Source organism: Gymnodraco acuticeps, unplaced genomic scaffold (genome assembly GCF_902827175.1).
Source record: "Gymnodraco acuticeps unplaced genomic scaffold, fGymAcu1.1, whole genome shotgun sequence".
NCBI classification, from domain to species: Eukaryota; Metazoa; Chordata; class Actinopteri; order Perciformes; family Bathydraconidae; genus Gymnodraco; species Gymnodraco acuticeps.
Genome location: NW_022991236.1, coordinates 77856 through 104841, shown reverse-complemented (window position 1 = coordinate 104841; position 26986 = coordinate 77856). Strand labels below are relative to the sequence as shown.

Sequence of the window (26986 nt, the reverse complement as noted above, 5' to 3'; positions counted from 1 at the left end):
TTCAGATGGTTTAAATGTCATTGTTCTCACAGTGCAGCTTCTCATTATTGAAAAGTCACAATAAAAAAAATCACAAATTTGAAGCTGTAACGTAAACCTTAATAAACCACTAGAGATAGTTTGTGTTTTTTCTGTTGCACTATAATCCTGAAAACATTCAAAATACTAAGTCCAGAGCATATTTTCTGATGATTCCTGTGAACGATGAGTTGGTTCCTAAAAACAGGGAAGTTAAGAGCGAGGAATGATTCATGCAAATTGACTCTTGGTGCTAAATGTGAGCTTTAAACTTTGGTGGTAGTGAAGTCATTTAGATGTCTGTTGCTAACTGCAGAACAGTTGGCTTTCTCCAGAGATTCACACTCAGACTCAGCATCGTGTTCACTCTTTAAAAAACGTCTTTTAAGCCTGGTTGATATTTAGAAAGGGAAAAATATTACAAAATGTTTGACGCTTTACAAACCAATTCTAACAATTTCACAGCCATTGGTTCGCTAGTAGCTGTTTCTGCTGACAGGCAAACAAACCTTCATCAAACCTATACATAAAACAACAACTATAAAACAATATTTTAGCCGCTTTCGCCTCTAGAGTTTAAAACATTTGCTTATTTGTTCCTGTTTCCAGGTGTAAAAGTAGTTTGAATTGGTGAGTTTGTGAATACAGCTCAAAAACCCGACTCGCTGTAATTATCAAAAAACAATGTGTGATGTGTTGAAAGTGGAATTGATAATGCGCATAACTGTGAATAAACGACGTGTTAGCAACTGTTTTGCACTGATTTAACATGACGAAAACCTGCCTGCTGCCACACGCAGAAACCTTTCATTCATCACAACAAATGCCATCTGTGGAATAACTGTACGGACGAGATGAATATTGTTGTTTATCTAAACTAAAACTATCATTTAGAAACCAAATCCTGAGCAGAACCTGTGAAGTGATGCTTGTTATTTCTTGTCATTGTAAAAGTTATTTCCTTTTGGTTGTTTTGTAAAAAAAGAAAAAGGTAACACTTTATATTAAGGTACACAAATTCACCATCAACTAGTTGTCAGTTAACGTGCATATTAGCTCTTTCTTAGTCAGTGTTAAACTCTTATTAATGCCTTATTCTACAAGTCCATATTCTACAAGTACTAGGCCATTAGTTAAGAGTTTTCCTCAGTAACCCCCTAATTAGTGCTGATTTATTGTACGTAAGGAAGTTGTTGGACATGAGTGAGTCTTAATATGCTCAATATGCAGTAGCAGTATCACAAGAATATAATTCTCCCATAATGACACCTAGCAAATATGATCTATTCTTATGGAACAAGACATTAAACTATAACGGCCGTCCACACAGCGTGCGTTGAAGCTTGCCGGCGGGCGTGTCTGAAACTCGACCAACAACCAATCACATGAATCTCCCGCCCCTGACACACAAGCAGCGGTTTGATTGGCTAGAGCTTGTACTGGCATGTGATTCGATTGGCTGACGCTTCTGCCGAGGCGTCAAAAGTTGAACATTGCTCAACTTTTGCAGCGAGCCACGCCAGCAAAGCTCCGCGTCGCTTCCCACAGTGACGTCACCCCATTCAAAGTGAATGGTGAAGCGTCAACGCACGCCGCTGTGTGGACGGGCCGTAAGTGTTAATTGTGTCAAAGTAACGAAACATGTGGTATTTGTAACTCAGAATATGTTCCCTATTTGAAAGTGAAGTCTTGTTCATAATAAATAAGCTAGAAAAAAAAAAAAATGTGTTTAAAACAATGAATCCAATCCATCACGGCTGCTGATGACCTAATCTTTTATTTTCAAGATAAATGTTCGCGAGAGGAACCGGATCTCCTTTCTTGCCCCTGTTGAACATGAGAGACTATTTGAGAATGCATTTATTAGTTTTTTTTGTACCTTGAACGTTTTTTTCTCTTTCTCTTTGACATAATTATTATTATGATTATTATTTGTTTTGTTTCTGACATGTTCAACAAATTGACAAATAAATCATTTTAATAAAATAAAACCCACATTTGACAGTAAATCAAATGAAAGCTGTGCATCATTTAAACGTTGTTGAAGAAGAGATGAACTCACTTGAGTCGGCTGATGTCGGCCTGCTGAGAGAACAGCTTGTTGTCCAGACGCTGTTTCAGTGTCGACCACTTGGTGGCGCAGTAGTCCTGCGGAAACAACAACAAACTTTATATAAACAACAAATAATCATGCATTTGTTTTGATAGAGATATTACTCTTGAAAAAGTACCATAGCGAAGTGGTTATCACCAGATCGCCCAACTTTAAACGCATGGATGGTTATTTACTAAATGGAGAGGATGTGTCTACCTGATTTGCACTGCGCAAGTTGGTCTGCTGGACCGCTACGTACGGCAACCCAAACAGGACATTTGAAAAAGCGGTGTTTCGCAAAGAATAAAAACAAACCGACCGCATTAATCTGAACGAGAGAGATGAGTTTTTACAACGTCATTTCCCGGTCATTTGAGAATAAATCCTTTTAGTGGATTAAGTACATTCTTAGAATAAGTGAGAAATGGGTTTAACTTCTGATTGACAGCCTTCACACTGGAACAATAACACACTGTACATTTATGCAATCATTTATGGCATTCATAAGTAATATCTAATTGTTAACTTAGTCTTAGTCCAGAGAAACTTTTTCTGTTGAGATTCCTGGAAAAGGGAAATTACTTTTCATAAAAAAAGTTGATTCAAGAACAAAACTCTGTTATTAGATCAGTACGGACGTCATATGTCCTGTTTGGGTTTCCGTACGTAGCTGTCCAACATGGCGGACCAACTCGCGCTGGAGCAGGGCACATCAGGCAGACATGCAAGTCGGGTAGTCACAGAGGATAACATCATCTGTCAATCACAAACTGGAACTATTTGTGTCACGATGTAGAAAGTGGACTGATTTTGTAAAACCTCATCGGCCAGATTTCATTTTTACAAACGTATGATTTTACTGTGAAGTCCTGATCCCTCCCTAATGTTCGTATTGTTTGTACTTTACTGTTTTGATCTTTGTGTAAAAAAACACATTTCGGACAGACAAACTTAAGATGTACAACTACTATGTCTTCAAAACCACTGTGTAATTGTTTGCTGCCAAATGTCAATAAAAAATATATTACAAAAAAAGTACCATAGCAGCTTTGGAGTACTTCCTGCTGTCGTACTGTCCTCCGAGCCGCAGAACGTCCTCCGTGCAGTAGAAGAACTCAGAGAAGCCGTAAAACTCACTGTTACTGAAGTTGATGGGAGCCTGAAACACAAAACATGGCATTAGAATCAAATCAGTTCAATAGGAATTCACAATAAAGTACTCTCCTTACAAACCAGGACGTCAAATTAAACTGTAATCCTCATTTATTGACCTACAAATTGACTCACCTCGTGCAAACATTTCAATAAACAGCCAACAACTATTTTAATCATCAATAAATACAACAGCAAAAGTGTTTCTTAGATCAACCGGTTCATTGTTAGGTTTAAAAAGTCAGAAGGTGTTAATTATATGCATTCTAGTTTTCAAATTGTAAGGTGATGTAAGGTTTAAGGTTTAATAGTCTTGTTTTGTCAGTCCAAAACTCAGATGTATAAAAACTAGGGTTGCAAAATTCCGGGAATTTTCAAAGATGGAAACTTTCCATGGGAATAAACGGGAATTTAAGGGAATAAACGGGAATTTAAGGGAATACATGGGAATAAACTGGGAATTTAAGGGAATACACAGGAATTTAAGGGAATAAACTGGGAATTTAAGGGAATAAACTGGGAATTTAAGGGAATACACGGGAATAAACTGAGAATTTAAGGGAATAAACGGGATTTTAAGGGAATACATGGGAATAAACTGAGAATTTAAGGGAATAAACGGGATTTTAAGGGAATACATGGGAATAAACTGGGAATTTAAGGTTTAATTTAGTTAATTATGAAGTTATTACCCTATGTGATAATAATCCAATGCAGAGGCAATAATGTAATATAATACATTATTTTATATATATATATTTATATATGTATTTTTAAATAGTCTTGAAGTTACAACCGGCCTTTTGAGTGCAGCCATAATGCTGATGTGGCCCGCGATTAAATTGAGTTTGACACCCCTGCTCTAAATGAATTCTTAGTGTTGGGATAATGTAGGTTCACAAAACAAAAATGATACAACACAGATGTAGTCAGATTGGGGCATTTTGATGTGGACATGTTGCACATGACATCTTTAAAAGGAGCTTAGGAATTAATCATTTTTAATTGAATGTTCGGTAACCGTAAGGCGTACAGGTTAGTAGTACCCAAAAGATTTACTGCAGGACTGTTGTACAAGACTAAATGTTTTCCTATGTTTTGGATATGGAAATCTTGCGTCTTAGGCTTCTCCCACAATGCAAAAACACAATATAACATAAAAGAAACAACACAAAAAGGTAAAAGCAAGAGACAAATGGTTGAAGTTGGTACCTGGTAGACTCCCCCCGGGGACATGGTACCGTTGTGGATCCCCAGGAAGGGTCTGACGGCCTCCTGGCACCGGGTCCAGTCCCCCTGCCCTCTGAGGCTCAGGGTCCGGTTCTCTCTCACCACGCTGTCCTGCAGGCTGAGCGGCAGACACGGGTCCAGGTACGGCTTGTCCTCGCTCAGACCCAGCTGCGTGGTCAGGAGCCTGGAAACAAATATTTCATATTAAGGACGAACATTTATTATTTATTAGTTGTTTATTAGTTTGTTTATTCCACACATGGCAATTATTTTAAAAGAAAACATGTACACTTATAGAGAGGCAAAGTCCCTCTCTTTCCGGGGGACCTCCATGGGACCTTATTTCGGAAAAATAATGTATTGAAGTCAATGGGGAGAGAAAGATTATCTTTCGATCCCGTTTGAATTGTCCCACGAATTACACACATGATATTTGTCAATTTAAAAGATAATTTCCATGTCAAAAAAGTCACAGTTTGTCGTAAAACTGTTGAAATATAAGACTATGAAAAATACACAACTAGAAAGACTACAAATCCCAGAGTCCCGGTCCCGCATGCTGGCTCTCACGGAACCGACTAACTCCCCTTGTGTGTATGCACAGCTCTCAACGTGCCCAGACTTGGAGTGATTTTCACCTCGTTTAATACTTTCCACCTCATTCTGAAAGAAAGAAGTGAAATGTTCCAACGTGACGGCCGTCTTGGTGTTTGTGCGAGACGGGAGATGTAGTTCATTGAGCGGTTTCACACAAAAGTGTTACTTCACAGTTTTACGACACATTTTAATTTTTTTGTCTTGCAAAATTACCTTTTAAATTGACAAACATCATATGTGTAATTCGTGGCACAATTCAAACGGGATCGAAGGATAATCTTTCTCTTTCCATTGACTTCAATACATATTTTTTCAGAAATAAGGTCCCATGGAGCTCCCCCGGAAAGGGAGGGACTTCGCCTTTCTATACTATATGCGAGGGGGACCCAAGTTCCCATCAGCAGAAACACGTGGGTTTGCTGTCCTGGCTCCAGGATGGTGGAATGAGCTCCCCATTGACATCAGGACAGCAGATAGCTTACACACCTTCCGGCGCAGACTGAAAACTCATCTCTTTCGACTCCACTTCGAGCGATAGAACTATTAACAAAGCACTTATATACTAATAAAGGACTGGCTTATCTAAAGCCAGTTGAGTAGCACTTGAAATGTTTGGCTCTATGAAACCTGATGTACTTATATGATTCTGTTTTCTTCAAGGTTGTGTCTTCCTGGTCGAATGTACTTATTGTAAGTCGCTTTGGATAAAAGCGTCAGCTAAATGCAATGTAATGTAATGTATACTGGCTGTTTTTATTTGATTTATTTGTTTATAGCGCATGGTGGAAAGGAGCAGGGAGAAGAAAAATAAAAGCCATATTCTTTCAGTCACAGTTGCTTACAAATACTGAAACATAAAACCAGAACACAATCAAAAGTCGACTTCATACTGTCTGATTACGCTTTCTTTATACATTTTCTTAAACATAAAATGTTCTTCCAGCCCTTTACGCCAAGAGACACTCATCTGCTTTAAAGTAGTAAACTGATGCTTAACATCTAATTTCCTCCTATGACGCTCATACTCTGAAATGAAAACAAATTTGTTTTGTATATTTTCTGGCAGTATTCTGATTTTTGCTTTATGCAAAACTAAAGCCGTCTGTAAGTCTATTAAATCTTAACATTTGAACAGCCTTGACTTGATTTATAGTGCCTGAATAGATTTCTGATCTTCAGCCAGAGTCAGAACTAAACCTGGAGAGACAGCGTTTCGTTATTATGCTTCATATATACGGATCAAACTCCCAGAAAATCACAACAAAAAAGGAACTTGTTCTTCGTTAGTCACATATACACCGACTTTGAAACATCAGTTTTTTTAGTTCAATTCATTTAACCGGATAAGACCAACAATAGAGATATTTTGTAATGGGGACTGTTAGAAATTAAAATCAATGTTTTGATAGCATAATGTACCTTAAACATACCGTCAGTATAAATGCTATTTTATTCTGGAAAAAAACGGAAGTTCTCAATACCAAGCTTTTATTCTGAAAATCCTTCATGACGACATCCGGGACTACCGTCCATTAGTATCATTAAAGTGGCTATTGACGCCGTTAACATGTATTACATATAAAGTTATGAAAGAGATAAGGAGGATGTGGAAGTAAGCAATGAATGTAAAATGTCGAAATCCTCCGTTTAACGCGATATCGGACACAGAAGACCGAGGGGGGAAGTCCCCTACGTCACCACAGCCCCCAGAGAGGAGGAGCGAACAGCCAGCAAGCGGGAAGGACGAATGCTTGTGGGCTCTCTTCTGATCGGCCGACCACAGAGAGGGAGCTTTTTACATCCCTCTCTCTGAATCATCTTCTGCTTGTAACATTACCGCGCCTTTTTATTAATTAAAGTACCCATTTGAACCTTCCAAGAGACTCAATTAGTCTCCTTTTAAAGCTTCTCTCCTGGACGCGAGAATAACGAACAAAACATAACAGGACCTAGCCAAGAAGGCATCAAAGTCACACACACAAACAGTATTTAATGCAAAACAGTTCATACAAAAAAACTACTGTCCATGCATCACGAGAAATATGCATAACTGAAACTGACAACAAGACATGCCATCATCACTATGCATTGAAACAAGAGTTTTGTTCTCCTTTGTATGTCTGAAATGCCAAAATACATTTCTGATCTTCTGCCAGAGTCAGAACTAAACATGGATAGGCAGCGTTTAGTTATTATGCTTCATATATATCAATAGGATACGGCTGTAATAGGCATAAGGCCTTTTAGTCGCTCATAAATAAGTAGATCACTGTTCTTTATATACTATGGATGCTGGCAACAGTCACATAGTCCAAAGTGAAGGTGATGTTTGACCAGTAGTGGTCGAGGCGGGACTTGAGACAGTTAACCGTCTTGGATGTGACAACGCTTTCTGGCAGATCATTCCACAAGTCAACCACACGCAGGCTGAAAAAGTTGCGGCGGATAGCCAGTCTTGAGTAGGCCTACTGTTTCTTCAACTTGAGGCAGTGTCCACGAGTCCTGGTGTTATAATCCCGTTGTAGTGGGCATGATGTTTTGTAGATGTTGTGGAGATATTTGAAAACTTCGATCATATCTCCCCTCGCCCTTCTTTAATATTACATTACATTACATTACATTGCATTTAGCTGACGCTTTTATCCAAAGCGACTTACAATAAGTACATTCGACCAGGAAGACACAACCTTGAAGAAAACAGAATCATATAAGTACATCAGGTTTCATAGAGCCAAACATTTCAAGTGCTACTCAACTGGCTTTAGGTAAGCCAGTCCTTTATTAGTATATAAGTGCTTTGTTAATAGTTCTATCGCTCGAAGTGGAGTCGAAAGAGATGAGTTTTCAGTCTGCGCCGGAAGATGTGCAAGCTATCTGCTGTCCTGATGTCAATAATACATACTCGGGATCTTAAGACTTTGCAGTCGTTCTTGATATGGACCAAACTCCCAGAAAATCGCAACTCTCATTTATTTTAAAGCAAGACTGAAGACTTATCCTAAATCCAAAGACTTTTGCATGTCCTACACTGTAAGTTTGTTTCTAATTACATTTTGCTGTAATTGTGTAATGAGCATCTGTTGCACTATCCTAATGCTATTAATGTTTTTTATGAAGCACTTTGAAAGGCCTTGTGTCAAAATGTGCTTTATAAATAAACCTTGCCGTACAGTCAATGTGTGGACTCATTTGAGATCATAATCACAAGAGGAGACACAGTGTGAGAAAAAGTTTTTAGAGAGTACTTGTCCATGGACAAGTGAGTTTGGCAATTTACTTGTCCGAATACATTTTTCACTTGTCCAGAATGGACAAAAATTGGGGCCACTGGAATCTTCTTCTTCGCCATCGTATTTTACATTTTCCCACGGTTTTTACGACACCGCTAACGTAAGTGAGCGGTAACATTTTACTGCATCACACATAGGGTTGGGTATCGTTTGGATTTTAACGATTCCGGTTCTGCTTTTCGATTCCGGTTATTTTCGGTTCTCGATTCCGGTTCTTTGAGAGGTCAAAGTCAAACTGGGAGACAAATATATTTATGAAAACATTAAGTCAAATCTGTATTCCTATTTACAAATAACTTCATACTGTTTAATTTCTTACGTTATTGAATACAATTATATAAAAATAATCTCTGCATTGTTTAGTTAGTTCTAAGTGGTGCAGTTTGAGAATGTACAATTGGCCCAGTCTCCTCTGATGTTACACTGCAACCTGCCTGTGAGACAGAGTCCAACCACACATGTCCAACACATAGGACATAACCTAATAATAATAATAATAATAATAATAATACATTATATTTATAGCCTATAGGCCTAGCGCTTTTCTACAACTCAAAGACGCTTGCACGCTTACACATGTCCTGCAATACATATGCTGCAGCTGCCCAGCTGCTCACTGTTTGTAAAAGTAAATACATAGTATTTTCATTTCAATAATGTAGATACTTTCTATACCTTGCTTCATAAACAATACTGACATCCCTGTGCTCCTCCGAGTCTGGGGGTCCAGGGATGTGAGGACAGCGCGAGGACACAGACAGGGAGGCTGCTTTACTTCATAAAGGAAATGGCGGTCAATATTAACAACACAGGAGCTAAAACGCTTAATAACCTTCATTACGTGTTAGAGAAAGAACATAAGAAAGTTTGACAAAGATGAGGCTGTTAAACGGGCAGCGGAGCCGCTGTGTGTAGAAAGAGAGAGAGAGAGAGAGAGAGATGCTGAGCTGCACCGTGCAGCGATCAGCTGATACGGAGCATAGAGAGAGAGCTGCGGTCCGCGGGGATCGGCCTCGCCTCTTGTCCTCACAACTCTTATTAATCCCGGTACCGGACAATTGTTATTTGTTCCTACTCGGAACCGAGTTTTGCTTCCCAACCCTGCCACTGTGCTACACTTCCCGCCCCGCCCCGCATAATTGTACAGAAAGCGGCGAGATGCATTTCCTTAGGAATCGACAAGCAGAACCGAAACTAACATTTCTAAACGAACAATGGCGGACACGTACAATTTGCGAATGAGTTCTGCCTTTTGTAAACTGAATGTATCAATAATTTGTCAATAAATCAGGGCGAAAAACGTCACTTGTCCGCCGGACAAGTCAATTGAAAGATCTACTTGTCCGATATTGTAAATAACACGTCCCGGACGGTGGGACGTGTACTTTTTCGCACACTGAGACATGAATAGACCAGCAGACTCTGCGACAGTCTTTTATCCCACAGAATAAATGAACAGCTAAATACTTGAGCTATAGAGCTGGGAGTTAGTCAAATCAATGTCTGTGGTTCATTGGTGGAAAGGTTGGTTTTCTTTGGTGATTAACTCTTAGGCTCAGTTGTCAAGCCTAGTGGTAATTGTTGAAATTCACTTTTTACATAAAAGTCTTAGCCTTAAATCCAAAAGCACTTTGTGATGAAACAGTGTACCTGTTCTTGGTGAAGGTTCTGTCTGTCTGTCTGTCTGTCTGTCTGTCTGTCTGTCTGTCTGTCTGTCTGTCTGTCTGTGTGTGTGTGTGTGTGTACCTGTTCTTGGTGAAGGTGTTGTTGAGCAGCTGCTCCTCATAGCGTTCTCGGTGTGTGTGTATGTGTACCTGTTCTTGGTGAAGGTTCTGTCTGTCTGTCAGTGTCTGTGTGTGTGTGTGTCCGTCAGTGTCTGTGTGTGTGTGTGTGTGTGTGTGTGTGTGCCTGTTCCTGGTGAAGGTGTTGTTGAGCAGCTGCTCCTCATAGCGCTGTTGGTGTGTGTGTGTGTGTGTGTGTGTGCCTGTTCTTGGTGAAGGTGTTGTTGAGCAGCTGATCCTCATAGCGCTGTTGGTGTGTGTGTGTGTGTGTGTGTGTGTGTGTGCCTGTTCTTGGTGAAGGTGATGTTGAGCAGCTGCTCCGCATAGTGCTGTTGGTGTGTGTGTGTGTGTGTGTGTGTGTGTGCCTGTTCTTGGTGAAGGTGTTGTTGAGCAGCTGCTCCTCATAGTGCTGTTGGTGTGTGTGTGTGTGTGTGTGTGTGTGTGTGTGTGTGTGTGTGTGCCTGTTCTTGGTGAAGGTGTTGTTGAGCAGCTGATCCTCATAGCGCTGTGTGTGTGTGTGTGTGTGTGTGTGTGTGTGTGTGTGCCTGTTCTTGGTGAAGGTGTTGTTGAGCAGCTGATCCTCATAGCGCTGTGTGTGTGTCTGTGTGTGTGTGTGTGTGTGTGTGTGTGTGTGCCTGTTCTTGGTGAAGGTGTTGTTGAGCAGCTGATCCTCATAGCGCTGTGTGTGTGTGTGTGTCTGTGTGTGTACCTGTTCTTGGTGAAGGTGTTGTTGAGCAGCTGCTCCTCATAGTGCTCTCGGTGTGTGTGTGTGTGTGTGTGTGTGTGTGTGTGTGTGTGTGTGTGTGTGTGTGTGTGTGTGTCTGTGTGTGTGCCTGTTCTTGGTGAAGGTGATGTTGAGCAGCTGCTCCTCATAGCGCTGTTGGTGTGTGTGTGTGTGTGTGTGTGTGTGTGTGTGTGTCTGTCTGTGTGTGTGTGTCTGTGTGTGTACCTGTTCTTGGTGAAGGTGTTGTTGAGCAGCTGCTCCTCATAGCGCTGTGTGTGTGTGTGTGTGTGTGTGTGTGTGTGTGTGTGTACCTGTTCTTGGTAAAGGTGTTGTTGAGCAGCTGCTCCTCATAGCGCTGTCTGTGTGTGTGTGTGTGTGTGTGTCTGTGTGTGTGTACCTGTTCTTGGTGAAGGTGTTGTTGAGCAGCTGCTCCTCATAGCGCTGTCTGTCTGTGTGTGTGTGTGTGTGTGTGTGTGTGTGTGTGTGTGTGTGTGTACCTGTTATTGGTGAAGGTGTTGTTGAGCAGCTGCTCCTCATAGTGCTCTCGGTGTGTGTGTGTGTGTGTGTGTGTGTGTGTGTGTGTGTGTGTGTGTGTGTACCTGTTATTGGTGAAGGTGTTGTTGAGCAGCTGCTCCTCATAGCGCTCTCGGTGTGTGTGTGTGTGTGTGTGTGTGTGTGTGTCTGTGTGTGTGCCTGTTCTTGGTGAAGGTGATGTTGAGCAGCTGCTCCTCATAGCGCTGTCGGTGTGTGTGTGTGTGTGTGTGTCTGTGTGTGTGTGTCTGTGTGTGTGTACCTGTTCTTGGTGAAGGTGTTGTTGAGCAGCTGCTCCTCATAGCGCTGTGTGTGTGTGTGTGTGTGTGTGTGTGTGTGTACCTGTTCTTGGTGAAGGTGTTGTTGAGCAGCTGCTCCTCATAGCGCTGTCGGGCCATGTTTCCTCCGAAGCCCAGGAAGGTGGTGACGTAGACTCTGTAGACGTGCTGCGTGTGCTCCACATCACAGCCCAGGTTAAACTCGGCCAACACACTCTTCCCCGCCTCCTCCTGGACACACACAACATTGTCAATACCTGTATGTTGCCGTCCATCTGTTCCTAACATCTAATGCAGGGGTGTCCAACTCAATTTCATTGCAAGGCAAGGCAAGTTTATTTATATAGCACCTTCCAACACAAGGCAATTCAAAGTGCTTTATAAAAGTGAAAGCAGCGGCAAAAAGAAAAGTCTTCAGCCTGGATTTAAAAACAGTCAGAGTTGCAGCGGACCTGCAGGTTTCTGGGAGTTTGATCCAGATATTTGGAGCATAATAACTGAACGCTGCTTCTCCATGTTTAGTTGCGTGCCACATTCAAATTCAAAGGTTTTATTGTCAGATGCACAAAGCTACAGTGTAGAAATGCCAGTGGCGAACCGTCAGGGCCTTCAAGGTATTCAGAGAATACCCTGGAACACTCAATTTTTTGTTTGATAAAACAAACAAAAATCTATTATATTATATCTATTTAATTATATAAATAAAATGTAATAAAATGAATAAATGAGAATCGTATCCGTGTTGTTGATCTGTAATATTACAGTGTTATGTTGATTTGTTTGTCCTTCTCGGACCATGCACTCCGCTTTTCAGTGGTTTTGTGTTAGAAAAGAAAGCAACCAATCAGATCTTGTTCTGGGTCTCTGGGTAGAATATCCTTCACCAAGGTATTCTACATCCTTGATCGAATGCCCTGGCCGTTGCACTGAATGAGAGCGTACGTTTGGACTGACAGTTTGATCAACCAATCATATATTAATTTGTAGCTAATGGGCGTGTTCTTTCAGAGTTCCCCTCGGTTCCAGGTGCTCTAGAAGGCCCGCTAGTTAACTGGCTCTAGATCAGGGATGGGCAAATGGCGGCCCGCGGCCCGCATGCGGCCCCCACCTCCTCTTTGTGCGGCCCTCAGATTAATTTATAAAAAATTGTTTTACCTGTAGTACTGATACCGTCCACTAGACTCCTAGTTACGTCCCGATCTGCGTACATGATTTCAAATACCGCAAAATAATCTGTGACGCATTTGTGTGTATTTTGTTTGTTTCCCGGGGAAACCCTCACAAGAAACACCGGCTGTTGTTATGCCTGCTGTGACGTTAAGTTGCCTCTTGTAATTATGCCTTTACAAGCTTAAAAGTTGTTTTTATCATCTGAATTTGGCGAAACAAGTTTAATGTTCTGAAAACCAAGACTTTGTTTATTTGAAATCAGATGAAAACAAACTGTCACGGACCCTGCCGTGTTATCTATGATTACTACGCTTTTCATTCATAATTTCAGCGGGAGGGAGGGGGAGTGGCTGACAGGTGTCTGTGTTGACATTCCCCTTATTGTGGAATAAGGGGAATGCAGACAGGCTACAAGTGTTTTAGGTTCAAGTTAGACAACTAATGTCTGGGTTAGTGTTCATGACTTCATGTGTATGTCATCTAATGGTTAATCTCTCAATACACACACATTTTCCGTGCTTTCCAATAGTTTAAAATAGTTTTATTCCACTGTTTAATAACCTGTTCAATACAAACATGCCACTTGTAAAAATGAAATAACATTTCTGTGAACTGATATTTGTTTAGTGAGCTTATTAGAGGATGTTCCCTTTGATTGTAAAATGTCAATGAAGATGTCAGACTTAGTATATTTGTTAATAATTACATACAACACATGGAATTTGTGTGTGTGTGTGTTCCAAGTGAATCTGCGGCCCCCTGGTGGCCAGTACGTCAATGATGTGGCCCCCACCACCATCAAAGTTGCCCATCCCTGATCTAGATGAATGCGACGAAGCAATTCATGCCGTTTTATTGTTTTTAACATTGAAATGACAAGAGCAACAGGTGAAGATGAAGTTGTTGCGGAATCGTTGTGAGTACCTTTTTCAAGACGACAATTCAGTGAAAAGACGGACATTATATTGCCGCGGGGGGGGGTGGGGGGGGGGGTGTGTCTACAGAAGGTCTAGTTGTGATAGACACGGTTCGTCACTGAGAAATGGCAATAACATTCTTCTGACCTGAGCTCCTCCAACAATGCAACATATATAATAAAATACAAGCATATAAGATACAAAATAGTGCAAGAAGTCTATATACATGTAAATAGAATATGATATGTACAAGAACAGAATATGAAATGAAATAATGTACATTACGACGAAATTAATTACGGTTTATTGCTTTGATAACTATTTATAGTAACATCTAATGTGAAAACAAATGTTTGTGACAGTTTGTCGAACAAGACATGTCATGCTTCTTCGATGGGTATTTTGAATTAATGAATTAAGTTGAACGGACAAAATGACTAATTAGGTGCACAGATTAAGCCAACATTTATTTAAACACAATCAGCAGCCGTTATAACTTGCTTTATATTTAATTGTTGTTATTGTTCATTTGTTAATTCGACATGTATATTTTCTACTTTCTTGTTTATTTCTTGTCTTATCATGAACCCTCCTCCAGTAACAGATCTTACTTCCTGTGGAGAGCTGAAGGTGATGGCGCTCGGCACCTCGTAGGCGATCTGCAGTGAAGCCCCGCCCATATCCATGATGCCTACTGTGCGCCGCCTGCTGATTGGCTGCTGGTTCTGAGAGCCTGTCGTCACCTCCACTGTGGCTTCCTCTGAGAAACAGGAAGCAGATCTCATGTTATCATCTGATTCTGGGAACTGTGACCCGAACAAAATTAGAAAATAAAATAAAAACGGAAAAATACACAGGGGTTGTTTGAAATGACAAATATCTACACATCATGTACTCATGTATAAACTTAAACACACACACACACATATATAATACCCACGTACATCAACATACATACATACTCACACATACATACACACACACACACACACATACATATACATTCAATCTGTGTATAGAAACAAAGTCAAACAAGAGATGGTCCTGTCACTATTTCTACCCTATTTTATTTGTATTTACTTGCACTATTGTATCTGTGTATTGTGTTGCACTGTTGGAGGAGCCTGTGACCTAAGATTTTCATTGACATATCTACACTGTAGCTATGAACTAGTGTTGCACGGTGTACCGATACTTGAAAGGTACCGCGATACCCTGCCGTTAAAAACGTTAAGATTCCTCCGTTTCATTAGTATCGGTACTTTAAGAATGACGGGGAAAAGTACTCCGGTGAGAAAGCGCCGTTTTAATAAGAGCCGTGTGTGTTCAGCGCTCTGCTTCCACTCCCTGCACTGCAGCCGTGCCTGCAGTCCCTCCCCTCTCTCATGCACACGCTAAGTCCCTCCCCTCTCTCATGCACACGCTAAGTCCCTCCCCTCTCTCATGCACGCGCTAAGTCCCTCCCCTCTCTCATGCACACGCTAAGTCCCTCCCCTCTCTCGTGCCGACGCTAAGTCCCTCCCCTCTCGTGCCCACGCTAAGTCCCTCCCCTCTCTCGTGCCCACGCTAAGTCCCTCCCCTCTCTCGTGCCCACGCTAAGTGCCTCCCCTCTCGTGCCCACGCTAAGTCCCTCCCCTCTCGTGCCCACGCTAAGTCCCTCCCCTCTCTCGTGCCCACGCTAAGTCCCTCCCCTCTCTCGTGCCCACGCTAAGTGCCTCCCCTCTCGTGCCCACGCTAAGTCCCTCCCCTCTCTCATGCACACGCTAAGTGCCTCCCCTCTCTCGTGCCCACGCTAAGTCCCTCCCCTCTCTCGTTGGTATCGTGACAACACTACTTTATACACATGACAATGAAAGCCTTGAATCTTGTTAGCAGCTTCAAACTCACCATCATCAGCGTGATCGAAGCGGCCCAACACAAAGTTTATCCCGATCCACGCATACACTCCTGCAGGGACACAAAACAGGCAGGAAGTGGTTAGAAAGACATGGTTTTAGGGTTGCACTCTCTTGATTGAGTTAATAAAACTAAACCCAGTAGCAGCAAACATCATCAGTAAGCAAGCTGCTCACCTTCTTGTTTCCCAGAGATGACCTCAGCATGAGAGCTGGAGAACAGGAAGTCGAAATCCAGAGGAACGTCAGTGATCAGATCCTCCAAGATGGCCGTCTGCTGGCTGCACACAGAGGAACAGTCAAAAGGCAATATGACTACAGTCCATTTTGTTACTTAAAGGTCACCTATCATGTGTAGGCAATAGCATAGGTCTCAGATATATAAAAATTAGGGCTGTCAAACGATTACAATTTTAATCAGATTAATCACAGCTTAAAAATGAATTAATCATGATTAATCACCATTCGAACTATGTCCTAAATATGCCATTTATTTATGAATATTGTTGTGGGAATGGAAAGATAAATGAAAGAAGGCGGATATATCCATTTAACATACAGTATCTATGTTTATTATAACATTTTTCTGCGTGCAAAATGAAAGACAACCCACACACCTATCAATCATCAAACCGTGGGGTCTTAATTCATTACGTGTTGATTTCTATCAACGGGGGAGTACTTCAGGAAAGTCGACGGAGTGTGAACGTTGTGATCAGCTGTTTTAGCGCAGTGCTCCAGTGAAGGGGGGGAGTCTCCCTCCGCAGCCGGTTGGCGTAGTTTTGGCACAATTCCGTTGTCCAGACCGACGTTAACAGCAGCCCTGTCTGTGCACACGGAGACCGACTCTGTCGTCCGGTGATCTAACCGCGCCTTCTGGAAAAGCTTCACAAGTACGTCGGTACGCAAATGCGCTTTGTGACACAAGTGACGGTACGCATTTCAGATTACGCACATAACCTGCGTACCAGTTATGTGCACCCCGTACTACAGCAAAAGTATTCTCCGTCGGGACTTCCTGCAACAACACCACGCCGTTATCTTGATTCTGATTGGCCAGAAGACATTATCAAAGATGTTCTATTGAGAAGACGATCACTACGTGACAAAAGTTTTCAAAACCGTGGCTACTGAAATCAATCTTACTAACTGCTGTCTGTGCAATTTACTCCGCGAGTTGGCAGACTTTATTTTGCTTACTTTAACATCATTTTTCATGGTGGGGCTAAGCCATTTATTGGTATGGGTGTAGCCTACCCCAGCCATACCCTGGCGCTGTCACTGGTGGGACGTATGGGGCAGGCCATTCTGCACATGCGTTAAATGCGTTAAATATTTTAACGCAATTAATTCAAAAAATGAATTACCGCCGTTAACGCGATAATTTTGACAGCACTAATACAAATATATAAAAAACATGTCTATGAAGTGTTTTGCTCAAAATACCAAACAGATCATTCTAGCCATGCCTCATATCCCTCTATTTCACTTCCTGTTTCAAAAGTGCTGATTTGGGGATAAAGCTTTAAAGAGCAGGGGTCTGAGCTCATGCGGGACCCGGCAGCTACTGTCTAAACTAAATGCTGCCGTGATAAAACGCCATATCATGGATCATCAAGGATTCTCTCTGAAACAGTCTGGAGCTCAAAGGCTTTCTCTCTTGCCGGTTATACCACAAGGTGAGTTCCTTTTTATTTCCTGCTTCTTCACACACATGCTCTCCAGTACAGGTTAGCTCTGAGTGTTAGCGATGCTAATGTAAACACCGACCATATTACTTCCAAAACAGTCGGGCATTGTTTCTGATAGCAATATTTCTGATAGTGTTTTTTTCATCAATATCAACCATCATTTACCTAAATTCAATATACCTCTAGTGAGCGGCTCAGCCATTCATTTATTTTTCTGTATGTGGCCCTTGGTGAAAAAAGTTTGGACATTCCTGATTTACACGTTCGAAATAAATAAAATCAAATAATGGATGAAATAAAAACCCGAGAGTAAAGATGAGTTACCTGTCCGGCAGCAGCCTCATGCCGGCGGTGCACAGGATGTAGAGCGGCGTCTCTTTGTGTTTGCTCCTCGGGACGTGAGCAGCAGCGAAGCTCAGCAGAGGGTAGAGGTAATCACTGGCCCGAGTGGGAGAGGTGGCCAGGGTGGAGATCCCTGAGAGAGACGGCAACAACACACACATTTCAGCAAAAACTAAACATCATTCACAAGTGTTATCACAAGACAGCTAATTAAAGAGACACAGCTTAAAGGTCCCCTATCATATATACAGAGCCTGTCTCTGATTGGCTGAAACACCAAACAGATCATTGCAGCATTACCCATAATCCCCTCTGTTTCAGCCCTGTTTCCAAAGTGCTGATTCTCTGTCTGTTACTTTAGATGAAAATAAGGAGCCCCTCCCCACGCCCCTCTGAGAGACATTTGGTTACAAAGAACTCAATGGAGCTCTAGGAGGAGATCCAGGTGATAATTCATTTAACCTTTATTGAACCAGATAAGACCAATAGAGATATTTTGTAATGGGGACCTAGACAAGGCATCAAAGTCACACACACATAAACAGTATAATGCAAAACAATTCCTACAACAAAACTAAATGTCCATGCATCACGAGAAATATGCATAACTGTAAACAAGACATGTCATCGTCACTTGGCATGAAAGGATTTGTTTTCTCCTGTAAACTGTGTTTGAAATGCTCTGTTTTCTGCCTCTTAAAGCCCACCTACCAAAAAAGCCCCGGCTGCTCTGATTGGCTTGTGTGAGCTGCAGGATATACCAGAAGAGCCTGTATGTGACAAAGCAGGTCGAGACAAATCTGAACGGTTTGTTGAAGCCCATGTTCTCACAAAAAGCTGATCAGAGTGTCTAACAACTCATAAACTATGAAATAAAAGAGAGCAATGCAAGAAAAACGGTTTTTCTATATAAACGTTGGTACATTTGGTCCCAGGGTTCAAAGTGCCACGTATGCTTTAGCTATCGCTCCTGGGAAAACAAAACACCCAGTGTATCTAATCTGTGTGCTGAGATAAAGACAGAGGCACTGAATGATGCTTTCTGCTGAAATGACTAAACAGACGGACGTCACGACAAAAACTACCGGTAATCAGGATTATCCCATCAATTTCAGATCAAATGAGGAGGTTAACCGTACAAGGGAAACTCACAGAGGGCTCATCTGTTTTTATCCAGTTCAACTTCTATTTTTTCCCCTGCTCGATATTTCCCATGAATGCCACGTCTTATCTCCGTCACACACTCTGCCCTTCATTTCTCCTGGCTCTGAGCCAAAGGGACAGACAATGATAAGTAATGATCCTCATGCTGGCACCAAGAAGTCGAAAACACGGGGGGGGGGGGGGGGGGGGGTGCTGTGGGGGGCTTTACAAAGGTCACACAACAACAAAAAGTGAAGAAATCTGTGGTTTTTAGATGTTTGACAAAATGTCTGAAGAATTTCTCTCCGTTTCACTTCTGCACATATGGCACATATTATTATGGTTTAAGTTTCTGATTTAAAAGTATTAGAACATATTGAATATTAAATTGTGATATATTACTTAATAATAATGAAATGCAGATTAGGGCTGCAAGTTTCCGAAAAAAACGACGAGTTGCGATGATTGTGACTGAATTTGTAATTACGATATGTTTCACAATATTAGAGGGAATGATGATTTTTAATTATTATTTCGTTATCATTTAAATATATATGAAATGATTATGGTGGAGGATCTGTGCTACAAAGTCAGTACAATGTACGATGTATAGGCTAGAATATATCTGCAGCCCCTTACTTCATTAAAAAGGGTAACACATATTTAGCCTTTAACAAACATTGTAAACCCTGCATTCTGGACATTTGAATTGTCCATATTGCCGTCACTGAGCTCCCGTTTCCTCACCAGGTTTGATTTTCTTGACGACAGGTTTGCGGTCGCGGTCCTTCATCTGTCGGATGTCCAGCAACGTGTGGGGGTTCCCGTTGTGGGGGGGCCAGTAGTACACAAAGACCCTGGAGCCGCTGGAGCCACAGTCCACCACCACGCCGTAGTTCAGAGCCGGGTTCAGGACGTCCGTGGCCTCCATGGTCTCTGCGATGGAGAGGTACCTGGAGGAGGAGAGGGAACATCTGTTACTCGGTAATAAGACACACTTTCCTCTTATTTCAGCACACCGCCATCTTCGGATATCACATAACTCCCACGTAACACTTCACAACATCCGGTAATACTTCTGGTTCTTCACAATAAAACAAGTGAACGCATTCAACAGAAATAGTGCATGTAAGTTAACACATTAGGATATGAAAAACATGCTCCTGAACATTATCTACTTTGTATATGGTCATTAGCTTCTTGTTCTCTTTGGTTTTCATAATCTTAAAGGGACCCTATTCTGCCTTTTTGGGTTTTCCCTTTCCAGTAGTGTGTTCTAAAGGTTTTAGTGCATGTAAATGGTCTGCAAGGCTACAATCCCTGTGTTTCCTACAGAGGGAGTTTCTCTCCCACACACTCGCGCTTCTATTGGCTAGCACTCCAACACATTGTACGTTAGGGCTGCACGATATATCGTGTCGTGGCGATAATCACGTTATGCGCATGCGCGATATTCACATCGCGGGACGTGTGATTTTAAGTAGGCAAATTAACTCAAACACGTCATGTTACAATTATTTTGCTGCTTGCTACAAAAGGAAAAGGTACTTGAGTGAGTGACATGCCGGCTCTGCATGCACAGCAAACCACCAATCACAAGCATTCTTGATCAGATCACAGCAGGATAACCGCGCTAGCTCAGCTTGTTGCTCTGATAACTTAAGATCCAGAAGTCAATGACTAAAATCCTTCATCCGGTTAAATATTGTTAAAAAAATACCAATTGTATAGCTTTAAAGTTCAGGAAGGGATGGTTTGCGGACAAAAAAAACCTGTATTTTCTTCAATTCCTGTATTTTTTCATATCGCAGGGGAACAAAATATCACAATGTAAGTTTTTTCCAATATCGTGCAGCCCTATTGTACGTGACATCTCTAAGCGGTTGACCAATCACATCAGAGCCGGCCAGCTAACCAATCAGAGCGGACTGGGCTCTGGTTTCAGACAGAGGGTGAAAAGAGGTGCTGCAGCACAGGCAGTATGAGAACAATACAGAGCTCTTTGAACATTAAAGCATGGAGACATGTCCCAGGAGAGTTGACCATATTGACCGGTTTTTTTCCATTCATGGAAACATGGAAACATTTGTTGCTGGATAACAAGCTTTGTGAACACGGTTATCTCATTAGTTTCTGAGGCCTGACAGCTCAAGGTGACTGTGTGAGAGTGACTGCAGCTGTTCTCCTTCGTGACCAAGGATAGTTACGGCCCGTCCACATTACAGCTTCAAAAAAGCTTGGAGCTGGGCGCGTCTGAAGCCCGACCAACAACCAATCACATGAATCTCCCGCCCCTGACACACAAGCAGCGGTTTGATTGGCTAGAGCTTGTACTGGCATATGATTTGATTGGCTGGCGCTGGCTACTCCGGCGTCAGAAGTTGAACATTGTTCAACTTCTGACGCCGGAGACGGACCGCTATGCTACCCACAATTCAGTTCGGCGAAAAGCGAGGCAAACGCGTTGGAAACCGTTTTTGAAGCTGTCGAAGCTGTAGTGTGGACGGGCCGTTAGAGATAGTGAAATATGTTATCTTTTCATATGCAGTTTTCTACTTTTAGTTTAATCAGACCTAAGAAGAAGATCAAATGCACGCTGAAGGCTCTTTGAGCATGTTTTCTCTCAGGGATTGTGCCGTTATGCTCAATGTTTGTTGTTTGTTTTACATGTATTGTATTGTGTCTTGATATTTGTCTGTTGATGTTACACATGGAGCTGCTGTGAAATCACATTTCAGACTTGATCTGACCATTGAAAGGTCACCTATTATGCAAAATCCACTTGTTCCTGTCTCTTCTACATCAACATTTGTCCCCTCTTCTCCATGTCTCTTCTACATCAACATGTGTCCCCTCTTCTTCATGTCTCTTCTACATCAACATGTGTCCCCTCTTCTCCATGTCTCTTCTACATCAACATGTGTCCCCTCTTCTTCATGTCTCTTCTACATTCTAACATGTTCACATCGTCGTCACTCCCTCTTCTTCATGTCTCTTCTTCTACATCAACATGTGTCTCCTCTCTTCAATTGTCCTCTTCTACATCAGCATGGTGTCCCTCTTCTTCATGTCTCTTCTACAATCAACATGTGTTCCCCTCTTCGTCATGTCTCTTCTACATCAACATGTGTCCCGCTCTTCTTCATGTTTCTTCTACATACACCTGTGTCCCCTCTTCTTCATGTTCTCTTCTACTCACAGTGTCCCCTCTTCTTCATGTCCTCTTCTACAATCACCATGTGTCCCTCCCTCTTCTTCATGTCTCTCTACATAACATGTGCCTTATTCTTCTAAATCACTGTGTCCCCTCTTCTTCATGTCGCTTCTACATCAAACATGTGTCCCCTCTTCTTCATGTCTCTTCTACAATCAACATGTGTCCCCTCCTTCTTCATGTCTCTCTAATCAAACATGTGTCCCCTCTTCTTCATGTCTCTTCTACATCAACATGTGGTCCCCCTCTTGCTGTCATGTCTCTTCTACCATGTGGTTCCCTTTTTCTACATCAACATGTGTCCCCTCTTCGTCATGTCCTCTTCTACATCAACATTGGTCCCCTCTCTTCATGTCTCTTCTACATCAACATGTGTCCCCTCTTCTTCATGTCTCTTCTACATCAACATGTGTCCCCTCTTCTTCATGTCTCTTCTGCATCAACATGTGTCCCCTCTTCTTGCATGTCTCTTCTACATCAACATGTGTCACCTCCTTCTTCATGTTCTTCTACACATCAACATGTGTCCCCCTCTTCTTCATGTCTCTTCTACATCAACATGTGTCCCCCTCTTCTTCATGTCTCTTCTACATCAAAACATGTGGTCCCCTCTTCTTCATGTCTCTTCTACATCACATTGTCCCTTCTTCTTCATGTCTCTTCTACATCACATGTGTCCCCTCTTCTTCATGTCTCTTCTACATCAACATGTGTCCCTCTTCTCCATGTCTCTTCTACAATCAACATGTGTCCCCTCTTCGTCATGTCTCTTCTACATCAACACTGTGTCCCCTCTTCTTCATGTCTCTTCTACATCAACATGTGTCCCCTCTTCTTCATGTCTCTTCTACATCAAATGTGTCCCCTCTTCTTCATGTCCTCTTCTACATCAACATGTGTCCCCTCTTCTTCATGTCTCTTCTACATCAACATGTGTCCCCTCTTCTTCATGTCTCTTCTACATCAACATGTGTCCCCCTCTTCTTCATGTCTCTTCTACATCAACATGTGTCCCCTCTTCTTCATGTCTCTTCTACATCAACATGTGTCCCCTCTTCTTCATGCTCTCTTCTACACAACATGTGTCCCCTCTTCTTCATGTCTCTTCTACATCAACATGTGTCCCCTCTTCTTCATGTCTCTTCTACATCAACATGTGTCCCCTCTTCTTCATGTCTCTTCTACATCACATGTGTCCCCTCTCTTCAGACTCTCTATCTTACATCATGTGTCCCCTCTTCTTCATGTCTCTTCTTACATCAAACATGTGTCCCCTCTTCTTCATGTCTCTTCTACATCAACATGTGTCCCCTCTTCTTCATGTCTCTTCTACATCAACATGTGTCCCCTCTTCTTCATGTCTCTCTTCATCAACATGTGTCCCCTCTTCTTCATGTCTCTCTACATCAACATGTGTCCCCTCTTCTTCATGTCTCTTCTACATCAACATGTGTCCCCTCTTCTTCATGTCTCTTCTACATCAACATGGTGTCCCCTCTTCTTCATGTCTCTTCTACATCAACATGTGTCCCCTCTCTTCATGTCTCTTCTACATCAACATGTGTCCCCTCTTCTTCATGTCTCTTCTTCATCAACATGTGTCCCCTCTTCTTCATGTCTCCTCTACATCAACACGTGTCCCCTCTACATCAACATGTGTTGCCTTTGTCCTGATCCATTTATATAAAAACCGGTCTGAAAACGAGCTGATCAGATTTTGGACACTTTATGATGTCATAACGATGTTTTGTCTTGAGTAACCATTAGCCAATCACCAACCAAGGTACCCCCCCCCCCCCACCTTATCACCTGAATCTCCTCCTAGAACACCATTGAGTTCTTTTTAACCAAATCTCTCTCAGAGGGGCGTGGGGAGGGGCTCCTTATTTCCATCTAAAGTAACAGACAGAGTATATGTGTGACTGGGTGTGGCTGGTTGTGACTGGTTGTGACTGGTTGTGACCGGTTGTGACCGGTTGTGACTGGTTGTGGCTGGTTGTGGCTGGGTGTGGCTGGGTGTGACTGGTTGTGACTGGTTGTGGCTGGGTGTGACTGGTTGTGGCCGGTTGTGGCCGGTTGTGACTGGTTGTGGCTGGTTGTGACCGGTTGTGGCCGGTTGTGGCTGGTTGTGACTGGTTGTGACTGGTAGTGGCTGGTTGTGACTGGTAGTGGCTGGTTGTGACTGGTAGTGGCTGGTTGTGACTGGTTGTGACTGGTTGTGACTGGTAGTGGCTGGTTGTGACTGGTAGTGGCTGGTTGTGACTGGTAGTGGCTGGTTGTGGCTGGTTGTGACTGGTTGTGACTGGTTGTGGCTGGTTGTGACTGGTTGTGACTGGTAGTGGCTGGTTGTGACTGGTAGTGGCTGGGTTGTGACTGGTAGTGGCTGGTTGTGACTGGTTGTGACTGGTTGTGGCTGGTTGTGGCTGGGTGTGACTGGTGTGACCCGTTGAGACTCTTTGTGACCCGTTGAGACTCTTTGTGACCCGTTGTGACTCGTTGTGACCCGTTGAGACTCTTTGTGACCCGTTGAGACTCTTTGTGACCCGTTGTGACTCGTTGTGACCCGTTGAGACTCTTTGTGACCCGTTGTGACTCGTTGTGACTCACTTGTTGACTCTTTGTGACCCGTTGAGACTCTTTGTGACCCGTTGAGACTCTTTGTGACCCGTTGTGACTCTTTGTGACCCGTTGTGACTCTTTGTGATCCGTTGAGACTCTTTGTGACCCGTTGTGACTCTTTGTGACCCGTTGAGACTCTTTGTGACCCGTTGAGACTCTTTGTGACCCGTTGAGACTCTTTGTGACCCGTTGAGACTCTTTGTGACCCGTTGTGACTCGTTGTGACTCACTTGTTGACTCGGTGGCCGGGGTGCTGCCCCAGGCCCCACAGCTGCCTCTGGTAGGTCCCCAGCAGCAGCAGGGTGGAGGTGATGAAGAGCAGCAGCAGCAGCCTCTGCCTGGGAGCGCAGCCCAGAGACAGAAGGGACACGCTGCAGTGCCAGGAGGCCGGCAGGCAGGAGAACGTGATCCTGGGGAGGAGGAGCACAGCAGAACACTTCATTAATGTTAAGAAAATGTATGTTTGGTCCATGATTTATTTGAATCAGGAACCTGCATTCTATGTTATTATTATTATTGCTTTGCTCGCTTCATGTGAAAGCGTATTTTGTCAGATATAAATGACCCTTTATTTGCTTATTTACCTTTTCTTGGACTTAAAATCACACTGTACATTTTACATTTATATATTCAGAGTATATGCAGGAATCCTGAAGTCAAATGTAATTCCTTTTAAGACCTTTTTTAAGACCCTTTCCATACATTTTAAGACCTCATCGCTACTTTGAGTTGTAACCGGTTACCTTGGCGACACACTTTACCTCACATTGCCTATATACAGTATTGATTGTCCTTCCTCCTTATCTTCCAACCATTTGGACGCAGACTTGCATTTCCCCATAACGATGTTGTTTAACAACCGGCGTAAACGGACCTTCGCGCTATCAAGCAGTGAGCGTGCGATGTCCTGTTCAGATGTTCAGTGGTCTATTGTTTTTATTATATGGCTGTTATTTTTTTTTTTATTATTACGTTTATTCTGGTTTGTTTTGTGTTTGTATCTTAAATGTATTTATATTATGTTGTGTGAGCTTATCTCTCTGTACAGCACTTTGGTCTGAAGGTTTTAAAGTGCTATATAAATAAAGTTGGATTGGATTGGACGTCGAACCCAACGGGATGCCATCAATAAACTACAGAATCACACTACACACCTACGCAATGATTACATTCAGGCAGACTGTAGAATACAACCTCTTTGGACCATTTATATACTTATTGATAACAAGATACAAAATGTAATACCTTGAAAAATGCCATTTAATACTTTTTAATAGCCTTCATTTTCACTAAATTGATTTATCAACTTTTAATACTTTTTAAGACCCCGCGGACCCCCTGATTCAGTTTTATATTTAATATTCCATTCCTCACATACTTATGTATATATAATAACTTGCTTTATATTTTGTTTTGTTAATTTGTAAATTCAACATGTATATTTTCTACTTTGTGGTTTATTTCTAGTCTTTTACGTTTGTATTGTACCATGCCATGTATTTGATGCTGCTGCAACACAAACATTTCCCAAATTGGGATCAATAAAGTACATCTTATCTTATCTCCTATAGAGCTGTGTTACACATGTCCCCTAACATGTAACAAGATCTTAGGGTGTGTAACTGTCAGTGCTACCATTCAAATCACACCCTTCCACATGCAGAACATGTTCCTGAACACTTCAAAGACTCCACGTGTAATAGAGACTTTGGATGCTGTTATCAGTTCATTACCTTGCCATCTGTCCCGGTGGGCAACAATACAAGAAGTCACAGTCGTCACCTCATGGTGTTTGCAGAGTGATCAGGACCCGGTCCAGAGTTTAGACTTTCCTTCTGCCTGAAGGAGAGAAGAGGGAGAACACACATGTAGAAAAGCTGAAACATCTCAACACCTTATTGACAAAAATATATAAACATGTTTTTGCTCAAGGATTTGCTGATTTTCTCTGTCTAATGTGATGGTTATATTTTAAATGTAGTACAAGGAATTTGGAGGTGTCACCTTTGACAATTTTCACTGTTAGTATCTAACACTTTTAGAGCACAACATAAAAAACACATTACAGGTATTTTGGAAAACCAAAGGGGCGAGATAAATCAGTCTTTGTTTTAGTTCTGTGTCTATTCACACTTTTTACTTTACTCAGTTACTGTAGCTTTAAAATACTATTTAACTCATTTCTTTACATTTCTGTGACGTTGCTGGTGTAAAGTTGCAATTTCCCATCAGGATCAATTAAGTTAATCATTACTAATCTATAAATATACACCGATCACGTGTACTACTTTATTTCGTA

General features: G+C 42.1%; 1 protein-coding gene across 1 annotated transcript in view; it reads right to left on the bottom strand.

Annotated features, from left to right (window-relative positions):
- The window catches only part of LOC117561837 (ectonucleoside triphosphate diphosphohydrolase 7-like), a 33757-nt gene that overhangs the window by 5650 nt on the left and 1121 nt on the right, over positions 1 to 26986 (bottom strand). Inside the window, exons 2-12 of the mRNA XM_034239440.1 lie at positions 26421 to 26526; positions 24918 to 25097; positions 19602 to 19807; positions 17694 to 17844; positions 15856 to 15959; positions 15671 to 15730; positions 14395 to 14543; positions 11761 to 11927; positions 4478 to 4679; positions 3153 to 3272; positions 2081 to 2166 (exon numbers count right to left, since the gene is read on the bottom strand). Coding sequence (XP_034095331.1) covers positions 2081 to 2166; positions 3153 to 3272; positions 4478 to 4679; positions 11761 to 11927; positions 14395 to 14543; positions 15671 to 15730; positions 15856 to 15959; positions 17694 to 17844; positions 19602 to 19807; positions 24918 to 25097; positions 26421 to 26428 — 1433 coding nt within the window. The 5' untranslated portion in view covers positions 26429 to 26526. The remainder of the gene's footprint in view (positions 1 to 2080; positions 2167 to 3152; positions 3273 to 4477; positions 4680 to 11760; positions 11928 to 14394; positions 14544 to 15670; positions 15731 to 15855; positions 15960 to 17693; positions 17845 to 19601; positions 19808 to 24917; positions 25098 to 26420; positions 26527 to 26986) is intronic.